The sequence below is a fragment of the Cricetulus griseus genome, chromosome 3, assembly GCF_003668045.3.
Source record: "Cricetulus griseus strain 17A/GY chromosome 3, alternate assembly CriGri-PICRH-1.0, whole genome shotgun sequence".
Lineage (NCBI taxonomy): Eukaryota > Metazoa > Chordata > Mammalia > Rodentia > Cricetidae > Cricetulus > Cricetulus griseus.
The window spans coordinates 22,655,694-22,669,633 of record NC_048596.1 but is presented as its reverse complement, the minus strand read 5'-3'; the positions used below and the strand labels follow the sequence as shown (position 1 = coordinate 22,669,633).

General features: G+C 37.8%; 1 protein-coding gene across 2 annotated transcripts in view; it reads left to right on the top strand.

Annotated features, from left to right (window-relative positions):
- The window catches only part of LOC113830663 (cytochrome P450 2C42-like), a 56,457-nt gene extending 48,754 nt beyond the window's left edge, over positions 1 to 7,703 (top strand). For both annotated transcript variants that reach the window (XM_027407422.2, XM_035443081.1), the window contains 3 exons: positions 3,654 to 3,841; positions 5,257 to 5,398; positions 7,427 to 7,703. In XM_027407422.2, the coding sequence (XP_027263223.1) occupies positions 3,654 to 3,841; positions 5,257 to 5,398; positions 7,427 to 7,608 (512 nt within the window). In that variant the 3' untranslated portion in view covers positions 7,609 to 7,703. The remainder of the gene's footprint in view (positions 1 to 3,653; positions 3,842 to 5,256; positions 5,399 to 7,426) is intronic.
- The last annotated feature ends 6,237 nt before the right edge of the window (positions 7,704 to 13,940 follow it).

Here is a 13,940-nt window from a genome sequence, read left to right as displayed (position 1 = left end):
AAAGGCTTTTTTGGCATCTAGTGAGATGATCATGTGATTTTTTTCTCTCAGTCTGTTTATATGGTGGATTACATTGATGGATTTTTGTATGTTAAACCATCCTTGCATCCCTGGGATGAAGCCTACTTGATTGGGATGGATGCTTTCTCTGATGTGTTCTTGGATTCACTTTGCCAATATTTTATTGAGAATTTTTGCATCAATATTCATGAGGGATATTGGCGTGTAGTTCTCTTTCTTAGTTGTGTCTTTGTGTGGCTTGGGTATCAAGGTTATTGTGGCCTCATAAAAAGAATTTGTTAATGACCCTTCTGCTTCTATTGTGTGGAATACTTTGAGGAGAATTGGTATTAGCTGTACTTTGAATTTCTGGTAGAATTCTGCACTGAAGCCATCTGGCCCTGGGCTTTTTTTGGTTGGGAGACTTCTAATGACTGCTTCAATTTCATTAGAGGTTATAGGTCTATTTAAGTTGCTTATCTGTTCTTGATTTAATTTTGGAAAGTGAAATCTGTCCAGAAAATTGTCCATTTCCTTTAGATTTTCAAATTTTGAGGAATATAGGTTTTCAAAGTGTGACCTGATGATCTTTTGGATTTCCTCAGTATCTGTTGTTATGACCCCCTTTTCATTCCTGATTTTGTTAATTTGCATGTTTACTCTTTTTTTGTTTGTAAGTTTGGATAAAGGTTTGTTTATCTTGTTGATTTTCTCGAAGAACCAACTTTTTGTTATATTGATTCTTTGTATTGTTCTCCTAGTTTCCATTTTATTGATGTCAGCCCTCAATTTGATTATTTCCTAGCATCTGCTCCTCCAGGGTGTATTGGCTTTTTTGTTTTCTAAAGCTTTCAGTTGTGCTGTTAATTCTCTAGTGTGATTATTCTCCTGTTTCTTCATGTGGGCATTTAGACCCATGAACTTTCCTCTTAGCACTGCTTTCAGAGTATCCCATAGGTTTGGGTATGTTGTGTCTGCATTCTCATTGAAGTCTAGGAAATCTTTAATTTCTCTTTTTATTTCTTCCTAGACCCATGAATTGTGCAATTGAGTGTTACTTAATTTCCATGAGTTTGTAGGTTTTCTGTAGTTCCTGTTGTTGAATTCTAATTTTAAATCATGGTGATCTGATAAGACACAGGGGGTTATTTCAATTTTTTTTGTACTTGTTGAGGTTTGTTATGTTGTAAAGTATGTGGTCGATTTTAGAGAAAGTTCCTTGTGGCACTGAGAAGAAGATAAATTGTTTTGTATTTGGGTGGAATGTTCTATACATATCTGTTAAGTCCAATTGTGCCATAACTACTATTTGTTCTTTTGTTTCTTTGTTAAGTTTCTGTCTGGTGTTCCTGTCCAGTGATGAGATTGGGGTGTTGAAGTCTCCCACAATAATTGTGTGTGATTTTATGTGTGATTTGTGTTTTAGTAATGTTTCTTTTAGGGAAATAGATGCCTTTTTATTTGGGGCATAAATGTTCAGAATTGAGACTTCATCCTGATGGATTTCTCCTGTGATGAGTAGGAAATGACCTTCTTCATCTCTTTTGACTGATTTTAGTTTAAAGTCCAATTTATTGGATATTAGGATTGGTACCCCTGCTTGTTTCTCGGGTCCATTTGATTGGAAGATCTTTCCCCAACTTTTAATTCTTAGGTACCATCTCTCTTTGAGGTTGAAGTGAGTTTCTTTTATGCAGCAGAAGGATGGATTCTGTCTTCTTATCTATTTTTCTAACCTGTGTCTTTTTATGGGCGAGTTAAGGCCATTAATGTTGATGGATAATGACCATTGATTATTTTTCATTCTTGTTTGTTTTGATTTGGTGATGGTGGAGAGATTATGTGTGGGATTCTGTCCCTTTTCCCTTTTGTCTGTTGGTAAGTTTGGATTATCTATTGCCTATCTTTTTCTGGTTGTAGTTAGCTTCTCTGGGTTGCAGTTTTCCTTCCAGTACTTTCTGTAGGGTTGGATTGTTTGAATCTGGTTTTGTCATGGAATATCTTGTTTTCTCCATCTATAATGATTGAAAGCTTTTCTGGTATAGTAGACTGGGCTGGTATCCATGGTCTCTTAGTGTAGGTAGAATATCCAGGACCTTCTGGCTTTCAGAGCTTCCAAGGAAAAGTCAGGTGTGATTCTGATAGGTTTGCCTTTATACTTGACCTTTTTCCTTTGCTGCTCTTAATATTTTCCCTTTGTTGTGTATGTTTGGTGTTTTGATTATTATGTGGCAAGGTGACCTTTTTTTTTAGTTCAGTCTATTTGGTGTTCTGTAGGCTTCTTGTATTTTCATTGGTATGTCTTTCTTTAGGTTGTGAAAGTTTTCTTCTATGATTTTGTTGAATATGTTTTCTGTGCCTTTGAGTTGGATTTCTTCACCTTCTATACTTGTTAGTCTTAGGTTTGGTCTTTTCACTGTATCCCATATTTACTGGATATTTTGTGATAGGGATTTGTTGTCCTTAAGATTTTCTTTGGTTGATGAATCTATTTCCGCTAGTGTGTCTTCAACTCTTGAGATTCTCTCTTCCATCTCTTGCATTCTGTTGGTTATGCTTACATCTGTAGTTCCTGAACATTTACCCAGCTTTTCTATTTACAGCATTCCCTCAGATTGTGCTTTTTTATTGTCTCTATTTTAGTTTTTAGGTCTTAAACTGTTTCCTTGAGAGCTTTGTTGATATCTTGTATTTTTTGGTTAGTTTTTTCTTCCATTTTTTAAGGGATTTTCTCATGTCCTCTTTGTGGTCCTCTATCATTTTCATGAAGATGCTTTTAATGTCATTCTCTTTGGTTCATCTGCATCATGATGTTCAGGTCTTACTGGTGTATGGTTCTTGGTCTCCGGTGGTGTCATATTGTGTTTTCTGTTGTTGGATGTGCTTTTACTTTGTCCTCTTCTCATGCTTTCTCCTAGTGGGTGTAGCAAGAGTTTCTTGTTCTCCTGGTGGGTTTGCATCTTCTGGTAGATGCAAACAGATTTAATACTCTGATGTAGGTCCTCTTTTCGTGGATGGAGGTGTCATTGTTACATGGGTGTCGGCAGTGTTCGGGCATGCCAGGTCCTGCTGGGCCAGCAGTTGGAGGCAGAGCTGTCACTGGGCCTTGTTGTGTGGGATCCCGCTGTTGAACTCCGTTCAGCACGCAGGTTGCTTGTATCAGATGACTCTGAGCAGCGATGACAAACAGGAGCCAGAAACATCTACTGGCCTACCTGGGCCGGCAGATGGAGGCCAGGCTGCTTCTGGGTGTCCGGTGTTCAGAACCCACTGCCGCCGAACTGGTGCCATCACACATGTTGCTTGCATCAGATGACTCTGAGCAGCGATGATCTATAATTTATTTTTAAATGCACTGCATTATTTTGATACAAATAATGCTTGATCAATAGTTTTCTTCTATAAGAGCTGATTTTCTTCTGTTTATCATTTGAAAATAATAGTTAATGTTGACTTTTAAGTATGCTAATTGATATATAAGGACTATGTATTGTGACATCTAGTATATATGATAGTAGTATTTATATCGTATCAACTGTCATTTAATTACTATATATTATGCTTTCATAATGCTACCAGGCATCTTCATCTTTCCACAAGTAATCCTGGGTTGTGACCAATGTGCCACTTCCTTCCTTTTTCTGTCAAACCAGCCAAAGTCCAGAAGGAGATTGACCATGTGATTGGTAGAAACAGAAGCCCCTGCATGCAGGACAGGAGTCACATGCCTTACACTGATGCTGTGTTGCATGAGATTCAGAGATACATTGACCTCCTTCCCACCAGCCTGCCCCATGCAACAACCTGTGACATTAAGTTCAGAAACTATCTCATTCCCAAGGTAAATTTCCTTTGTCTACACTGTACCTTTATGATCTTGATTTCAAATGAGTGAGTGAAATTAAATCATAAACCCAAGATATTAGGTCTTGCAATTTCAGATTACCAATTCTGAAGAGAAAGTTATAAAAACCTTCAGGGAGATTAAGCTAAACAAGCTGCATTTGTATATTTACAAGTAGACTGTGACTGGTCCAAATTTTCTGTCTCCACAAGATAGGAGTAATAAAACACTTTAAATCTGGAAGCTGGATGGATTTTATGCTATTTCCAGTAAGAGATAATACAATTATAGAACAAATGTTTGTTTGTGGAACTGTATGTCTCCCAAATGTACTCTCCATTTAAAACCACTTGACTGTTTACACTTTCAAATAAAACATAAAGTTTGGATTGCCAGTCTTTGAAAAGACTTCTAGGATTTCATCAGGATGCTAAGAAGTATTTAGGCACAATTAGAGAATTTATATATTGACCCATTAAATCTTTCAGTTCATGGTATTATGTACTCAGTTTCAGGGTTGGTTTGTGTTATTGTTCTCTAACAGTTTACTTCCAGTTATAACACTGGAAAAATAATGGACAAAGGATAACCTATAGGACTCATATATTGAAACAGATAGGCATATGTTAACTATGTTGTTAGTGGATATGGCTACTTCTTCCTGTCTTATGATGTTATTCAGATCTCTCCATTATAGAGGCTCTGCTATTTTTGTAATCAATAAAATGTATGGCATGGCCCATTGATGCCTTACGAATATCCTGCTTGGTGAGTCATCTGATCAGTTTCTCAGTTTCAATATTTATTCTCAAGTAAACTGATGACACTGACTGGAATTCTTACAAAATCAGGAAATTTCTAAGTTTGTCATACCTTGAATTTTTTTCAAGTAGTCCTAAATGTAATACATATTGCATACATATTTTAAAATTGAGGCAAATAAATTGTGTGTTGTGGAAAAATGGAATTATGTTTTATTTGTTTTTGGTTGTGTTATTCTAGAAGACATTGTTAATTTTATTAGACATGTATATGCAACATTTCTATGAGCAGGTACTTCTGGTGTTACACATAAAAAACTTACATTTGAAGCCATGTTCCACATATGCATGACGCTAAAGCAGCAGTGGTAAAGTAGAGCAGTAGGTTGTGATAGATACTAGTGCCAAGCTTGTTGATAAAAGAACATCCCATTACATAGTACTTCTAAAGTTATTGGAGGACACTGTATCAAAATCATTGCCATTGGATCCCAACTTATCTTTGTCTGTTACATGATTTGTCTGTCTAGATATGCCTCTGCTCTTGTTTGGACATGATTTCCTCAGAAGCTTTGACTATCCCATGCCCATTGTTTTTCTTACCTCTGTAACATTTATATAACTTGGCTTGTCTATGCCTCTTGTTTATAGGGTACCACTGTCATAGCATCTCTGTCATCTGTCCTATATGATGACAAAGAATTCCCCAACCCAGAGAAGTTTGATCCCGGTCACTTTTTGGATGAGAATGGCAAGTTTAAGAAAAGTGACTACTTTTTCCCCTTCTCAACAGGTAATCAAAATTATTTCTTGGTCTTCAGATCTTACAATACACCTCCATCTTCCTTAATGTTCCATGAGCCTTAACTGCAGCAGTTGTGTTGTAGGGTATCCACTGGAGTTAGGCACCCAGTGATAAATTGTTCTCTGCACTTTGGTCAGTTGTGGTTTTCTATAATGGTCTCTCTTTGTTGCAAAGAGTTTCATTGATGAACATGAGAGCTACACTTTGTCTGTGGATATAAAGATAAGTAGATCTATGCCCTCACTAGCCCAGGAAAGTTGGGGAAGATTTCTAGTACCAGATAATATTTCCATCCCATTGAGGGGACTTAAAGACAGCCATAGGTTACCAACAAGATTTGTGTGTCCCTATTGCATCTTCAGGGATATTTTGTATTACGACCATGACAGCTAGGTTGGCTGTATTGGTTGCTTCCTTCTCTTCTGAAATTATGTTTCCTAGAAATGACAGGGAAACAACTACAAAACCAATAGGTATGCTAACACAGAAGGGGGAAATGTCATGAGACTCTTTCCTTAAACAAATAACAACAGATAACTAAAGAATCCACAGTGAGAGAAATCTTCATCCCCATTGATGAGCCTCCTAATTGGCTTTATAATTCTAATTGATCAGCTTTGAAATCATATATATATCTATATATAGATATATATATTAACACTAATGGACTCAGACAGTTGTATTTTTATATATATATATATAAAATCTACATATATAGATGTTATATATACATTTAAATGATATATACTCACATATAACTGCATGTTACATTTGTATGTAGCAAAAACAAAGAATAGGAGATCATGATTTGAGAGTAAGTGAGGGGACATGTGGAAAAAATGTTACAGAAAGGAAGAGGAAAGGTGAAATGATGCAATTATATTTGAATTTCAAAAAATTTATCTCTAAGGTAGCAAGGTAACCTTTAGGTATCCCTTGAACATTACAGGTTGTTTTTTCTTAGGATGGTAGATTAGATCTGATCTGATCACCATTCCTGATGCCCATGCATTTTTTTCTGAGATGAAATATTATATCTGCTGAGTCATATTAGTGGTACTCTGGAGTGTTGACTCATCCTTTCCAAATACACAAAGTGAGACCACAATGCAGTGGTATTATGTTTATAGATATCTCATTGAGCTACTATTGAATCCTTCCTACACAACTGGGCACCATGTGTTTAAATAATGAGCCAATGAAGGACATATCATATTCAGTACACATCAAAGATTCTTTTCTAAGCAACTGTCTCTGGTGGTCACTGCATATCCAGTTATAGCTGTGGACTGCCCATGGGGACTCTATGATGATGTCAGGTTTTCTAATTCCAAGAACAGTTTAATTTCTATGATTTAGGACAATCCTCAAGATGATTGCTGGCTTTAGTACTCTAAGTGTTTGCTGAGAGACATGCAAAGGTTTCCTGTAAAGCTTCTCATCTAGGAAGGATCCTGGTTGTCTGCTTATTTAAGCTATTTCTGTTTCTATGGGAAGCAGCCTTGTCTATGCTATGGCACTTTCTCTTTTGCATTTCTCCTTTCAGTGGGAGTATCTTCCATTATCATTGTGTTTGGTTCCAAAGCAGTAGTATTCTACCTCTTCTGTTGTATTGTATATATTCTCTGGAGTTCATCAGCTCTACTTTTGTGTGTTTTTAAATCCCAAGCCTCAGCTAGCTACTCAGCTCCATGAGCAGTTAAATGAGTGTTCCATTGTTTTTATCCTGCGAATGAGAATTCTAGTGTTCAGTATTGCTGTTCCACCCTCTAAAGCTTTGTATCCAAGTATTTTAATACTATGTTTTCTAATATAAGACATGGAAAATGTACCTGTCTTTTTTCCATTTGTCCACCCAACTGTCCATCCATCCATCCATCCATCCATCCATCCATCCATCCATCAAGTCTATCAAAGAGTGACACAAATTCTCTTTTATTATAATTGTACACAGTGTTTGTCTCAGCCAAACACAAGGAGTTAATTATATTCTGTTATTTATTTATTTATTTGCAGGAAAACGGATTTGTGTGGGAGAAGGCCTGGCCCGAATGGAGTTATTTTTATTCCTGACCACCATTTTACAGAACTTTAACCTGAAGTCTCCAGTTGACCTGAAAGACCTTGATATCACCCCAGTTGCCAATGGATTTGTTTCTGTGCCACCTGAGTTCCAAATCTGCTTCACTCCCATCTGAATGTATTTCCCCATTGTACCTACTTCCTTCCTCTAGAGCACAGCTGACCTCTTCTGTCAGACATGCCTCTTTGGCCTCCCATCTCACATTGCTTCATCTCCTCAAGATCTAGGGAATGCCTGTCTTCTAATTGGGGGCAATTTTCAGGGTTAATGCACAAACATATCTACAATTCCCTATGCTGTCCAATGATTTATTGATTTCAGCATTGCCAATTCTTATCTAATGCTGAATTGTTAATACATTCTTACTATAAAACTCATAAATGTGACAGTTCAGCATCACCTAGCCCTGTGTATTTTAAATAAAATCATTATAGTTCTGGTCTGTTTTCAAAGTTTCCTTTCTTTTTTCTCTTATCATTTTATATAATCTCATGTAGTTCAGGCTGTCTCTAAACTCATTGTACAGCTGAACATAACTTAAAATCTTCCTGTCCCACCACTTGAGTTCTGGAATTCTATGTATATACCTGTACAATCTGATCCATTGTCATTTTTTGATCATAAGGCAAGTAGTAATAAATCAGTGTCCCAAGATGCTTTTGTTTCTTTATCATAATATATGCAAAGAAAGTAAGAATGAGTGGTAGAAAGGGTCTTTAGTTGAGCCTCACTGATAATGACTACAAGTTTGGATCTGAATGAGAAAAATGATGCTGTAAAAGGAAATATAAGAAGGACTAGACATAGGATTCCATATTAAGTGTTGATTCCTGTCTCTGAGTTGGTGTTACTCTGAAAATAAACACTTGGCATGATCTTTCCAGTTTCTGATTCTTACCTATTACCAAATATGAATCCATGCTTTCACACGGGAAATACTGTGTTCTATGTATTATCTTTCTCTCCCAAATAATACCAAGTTCTTCTATGAAGAAGGATATTCTAAAGGGCTGTCCTGCCATGTCTTGGCAAGGTTTACAGTCACTCTTTTTAGTGCCCTGTTTGTCCAATTTAGACAAAATATTGTCAGCAGTTGAGGCAAAGGACAGTTTCTTGCCCAATGGCTTACTTTTGCCACAAAGAAAGTAAACTCCATGTGGAGTTTCTCCAATAACCATCATCTTCTCCAATGTAGATTGGTGCTTCCAGGAGCAGAGATATTCTTGTTTTTGTGTTTGTCTAAAATACTTTTTTTTGAAAATACATTTTTTTCATAAAATGTATTCTGATCACAGTTTCTCCTCCCCTAACTCCTCACAGACCCTCTACAGCTCTGTAGTCATCAAACTCTATGCCTTCTCTCACTTTTTATTTAGAAAGCAAACAGACAAATAAAGCAAACAAATCAAAATTTAAAACAAAAAACAACAATGAGTATAAGAAATACAAACAAGTGAAAAAACACATACAAATATAAAACCCAGTAAAACACAAAATTGGGCCGGGCATGGTGGCGCCTGCCTTTAATCCCAGCACTCAAGAGACAGAGGCAGAGGCAGAGGCAGAGGCAGAGGCAGAGGCAGAGGCAGAGGCAGGTGGATCTCTGTGAGTTTGAGGCCAGCCTGGTCTCTAGAGTGAGTGCCAGGACAGCCTCCAAAGCCACAGAGAAACCCTGTCTCGAAAAACAAAAAAAACAAAAAAACCCCCCAAAATTGGAAAACATAATACACATGCTAAAGACATGTAAAATTAAAAAATTCAAACAAAGCAACTTGAGATGAAACACATCTGCAAAAATAGCATTGCTGGGTATGGACCTAACATTAAGTGTTGTTTATATACTCAGTGAGACTCCATTGGAGACAACTGATTTTTTCTTTGCAAGCAATTGTCAATTGGTGATAGTGTCTAGGTGTCTACTTCCTGCTCTTTGTGCTGGGACCCTGTCTGGCTTCAACTGGTACAGGCAATGTGCATGCTGCCACAGACTCTATGATGAGCTGATAATCTGTACAGGAATTAATAGAAAATTATGATATTTCAGATATCATGTTGTTTTTGTTAACTAGCCAAGTCTTAGAATAAAAAACTCCTTCATTATTTTCAGTTCAGATAAACCACTGAACTGGTAATCATTCAGTATTTGGACATGTTTTCATCCCAGATGAGAACATTGCTAACTAGATCAAGGTGATCATTTCATAAAACTGCCATGAATAAACTAGAGGGCATTTCAAATTAAAAGAAATGTTCATTTAGAACCAGAACAACCTCCAGGGTGACAGAATAGATTAGAAGCTTCCACTGGGAGCTGGGCGGGGGAGGCCTACATAGTGAGAAGAATCATGGTAACAAGAAACAGGTTATTATTAACAGAAGAACACCACAAATGACAATGAGGTAAAAGGCAGACAAAAAGAAGAGGCTCAGCTGGATAAAGTGAGTAGGAGAACAGAATTAAATGAGTTAAAAAATCCAAAATAAAACAAAACAACAACAAGCCAACAAAAACATGTGTTGTATGAGAACTGATAAATTAGAGAAGCCAGTGTGCCTGTTGCCAGTGTCAAGTGCTGTAAAAGGAGAATGGGTTCAGAATTCTTGACAACAAATACCCAGGTTCTCAGTAATTCAAATGTTACTGGAGAGCAAGTTAATGAAAGCCCCACTACTGACTACAAGCTCATCCTTATTTGTTATGTGATCTTACTAGCTGGCAGTGTCACCTCCCTTTTTTGGACTTGGTATCCCTTCACAGATGAAAAGGCTGAGCAAAATGATTTTCTTTCTGTGCTCCAATTCCATGACTTCTTTGCAATTAAGTTTCTCACTGCATTATTTCCAGAGCACAACAGTAATACTAAGGTCACTGATGTCCACACTGAGTGACCCCATGACCTTTGATCCTGACTACTTTGTAGCTGAGAGTGCAAACTTTAAGCAAAGTAACCACTTCATGATTTTCTCAGCAGGAAACAGAAACTTATTTCCATATGTGCATCAGGGGACAAAAACATATTTAAGGATCAGATGCCATTTATGTCACAACAATTACTGCAGAATTATGCAGTAATTATTTAGCCATCATTTCATAAGGTCAACCCATAAGAATCAAGAAGATTATGTTGGAGTATTAAACAAAGATGTAAGATGTGTTGGAATTAATCCCTTGCAAATGAAGTGGCTGTTTCTTGCTGTAGATTTCGTTCTGTAATTAACTCCCATTTGTTACAAATTTGGCATTTATTTCTCACAGTTAATCACTATTTTAACATTTACTGGGCAAAATTTCCCTTATGTATTTGGGGTATATTGATAATATCCCCTAGTTACGTGCACAACAGCCACACAGTCAAGAAACCACAACCAGGTAACTTGCTATTTGGATTTTAAGATAAACTCTTACCAAAAGAACAAAATCTTATTTACTAGGACATGAAGCCAGATGTATGATTTGTTGAGCCAAGGTAAATAGTTCAAAGTACCAGGGACAATAATTAACTCTTTGCATTGATTCTTAACCTCAGTTTTATGGCCTTTGTTCAGACACCATTGGTTAAGATTCCCTGACGGGCCAGGGTTAGCTATAAAATATAAACTAATTCACAGCCCCCCCAAACCAACTACAAACTTCTCTTTCTATGGTAGGGTTACATGCTGGACAGAAAAGTATGTCTTAGATTTAAAATGCTTTTAATGTCACTGTCCCTTGGTGAGTGCTGCATGGGCTTCTCTGCCACTTAACCTGCAGCTCACACTGCTGCACTCTCTCTGAGGGCACATTTGTAAACAAACAAGTCTCTAGTCGGAGAAAGCCTGGCCTTTATGACCAGTAATTACAAAATGTTTAAGATGTTTTATACACTCAAAAGTATAGGATATAAGACACATTTTCCTTATTTCTCTTATTGGTTTAGTTCTATAAGGATACCTCTATAGATAAGATAACAAAAATGATTTTCTTTTACAGCTGTGCTTTGCAGCCCACTAGATAGGGGGTTAACTGAAAGAAAGTGCTCTTTTCTTACTATCTGGATTTATTGCACTGTGAGTTATTGGAATGACTCTGTTTCTTATTATTTACTTAAGAAATGGTATGTGACATTGAGATGAATGCCTGAAAGATTTTACGGATCTTTATAAGCTGGGTAAGGCAAAGAGAATGCGGAGAAACTAGAGGAGAAGCTGGGGGAGAAGCTGGAGCAGAAGCTGGCAGAAATGATCAGAAATAGGAAAATGAAGAAAGAGGAGGAGGAAACAACAACAGAAAGAGAAGGTAACGTAGAATTGGAATTGGGATTGAGACAGAGAATTAGAGCTAAGGAATTACAGACAGTTAGGACAGAAAAATTAGAATAGAGACAGAAGAAAAAATGTAGAACAATAAAGAGACATGTTGACGTGAAGTCATGTGAGCTGATTCGTTTCTTTTACCCTTAGACATTTCTCTCACTGGCTATAGCACCTTAGCTGAAACCTGAAGGAGTATGAGGTGCTGGTACCCCAAAATACCCCATTTACAACTCCTTTGGGAAGATTGAAAATAGGATGATCCAGGACACACCAAGACCAAGTTTTCAGCACAAAGAAGATTTGCTTGCCTCAGTGGGACAAAGGATAGGGACTAAGAGACAAAGACACGAGATAGAGGACAAGGGAGAAGAGAAAAGGGGCAAGGGAGAGAGGAAAGTGATATTTGCCTTGCAGGGGTCAAAGTTCTGACTCTGGATAGAGAGGAGAAAGACATGGCTCACAGGAAAATGGGAGTTTATAAAGGGAAAGGGGGAAACCTATGTTAGGATGAGTTGGTTAATTTAGATTGGGCACATTAATTAGGACAGTCAAAGGGGGTCTTTTGATTGCTGGATTTCAACACACTGACAGCTGGGCCTTGTTATCAGTCTCAGGAGGAGAAAGTGGCCAAATAAGGAGTAGACCTTGGTGACTACTTTTAGGAATGTAATCTAATGGTTTAGCAAGGTAGAAAGAATGGGGGAGAATGGGAGAAAGCAAAACCTGTTGATATGCTTGCCATACTTTGGACTGTTAGATTGGTCATCACTCCCAGATTTTTGATTTATTATTGTGTTGTTGGGTGTGGAGTGAGTTGGGAGGTCACTCCCTCTGGCTGCTTCCTGCTGATACGGGACATTGCTACTGGGGACTCAAGGAAGCTGGAATGTTGGTCAAAGTTGGTAAGAACAGGGTATGTCATTTGGTGTCCTGACTCTATGAGACCTTTGGAGACTAGGGAAGTGCAGTCTGTGAGGCTAGACCAGGATATAGATTCTGAGAAAACATCTGGGTTTGACCCTGGAGTTGCTGGATCAGTCTGTGGTTGATGTGAAATCTGTTGGGTCAGATATACTATGGACCACGATAAAATTAAGGAGTTTAAGAAAAAATTATCTTGGATGTACATCTGAAACTTTTATGCCCATGTTGCTCATAGTTGGAAAGAGGAATCCCTAGACCAGGAAAAGGGGAGACATCCCAGGAAAATGGAGAGAAATTTATCACGTTGGTTGACAGGACTACTTACCTGGAGTCTGTTAGAGAATGTTTTGAGAGGATACAGGAAAATTTAAATAGGCTATATAAGTTTAATTGGGGGAAAAACTGTCACCTGAAAGCAGAGTGTGTTTGTATTAGGGAAAACACAATTTGAGAAGACTTGATTACATAAGAAAAGTCTTTCCTGGGGTGTGTAGGTGGAGTTTACCCATCCTGGCTGCTGCTTCCAAATAATCAACACAGAGGCTTATATTTTGGCCAATAGCTCAGGCTTATTACTAACTAGCTCTTACGTTTAAACTTAACCCATATTCTTTCTTTACACTCTGCTACATGGTGGTACCTTTGTTAACATGGCATACTCATCTCCTGCTCCCTCTACATATGCCAGTGACTACTCAGACTCTGCTCTTCCTTATCCCATTGTTCACAGGTGGCTTTCCTGCCTACCTATGTCTGTTCAGTTATTAGGCAGTCAGGTTGTTTATTAAACCAATCACAGAGACATATATTCTCACAGTGTAAATAAAGGAATATTTCGCAGCATTTCCCACTTTGTGTCTAAATATAAAGGAAAGTTTTAACTTTTTCTGTTTTTTTCTTTATTTTTCATTTAAATTAGAAACAAGATTGTTTTACATGTCAATCCCAGTTCCCACTCCCTCCTCTACTTCCCTACCAAGCTCCCCCAACTAATACCCTACCTATCACATATCCTTTCTGCTCCCCAGGGAGGGTGAGGCCTTCCATAGGGGGGGTCATCAGAGTCTGTCATATCCTTTGGGATAGGGCCTAGGCTGACCCCCGTGTGTCTTGGCTCAGGGAGTATCCCTGTATGTGGATTGGGCTCCCAAAGTCCACACCTATGCTAGGGACAAGTACGGAAATAATACAGGAGGTCCCGTAGATTTCTGAGGTTTCCTCACTGAAACC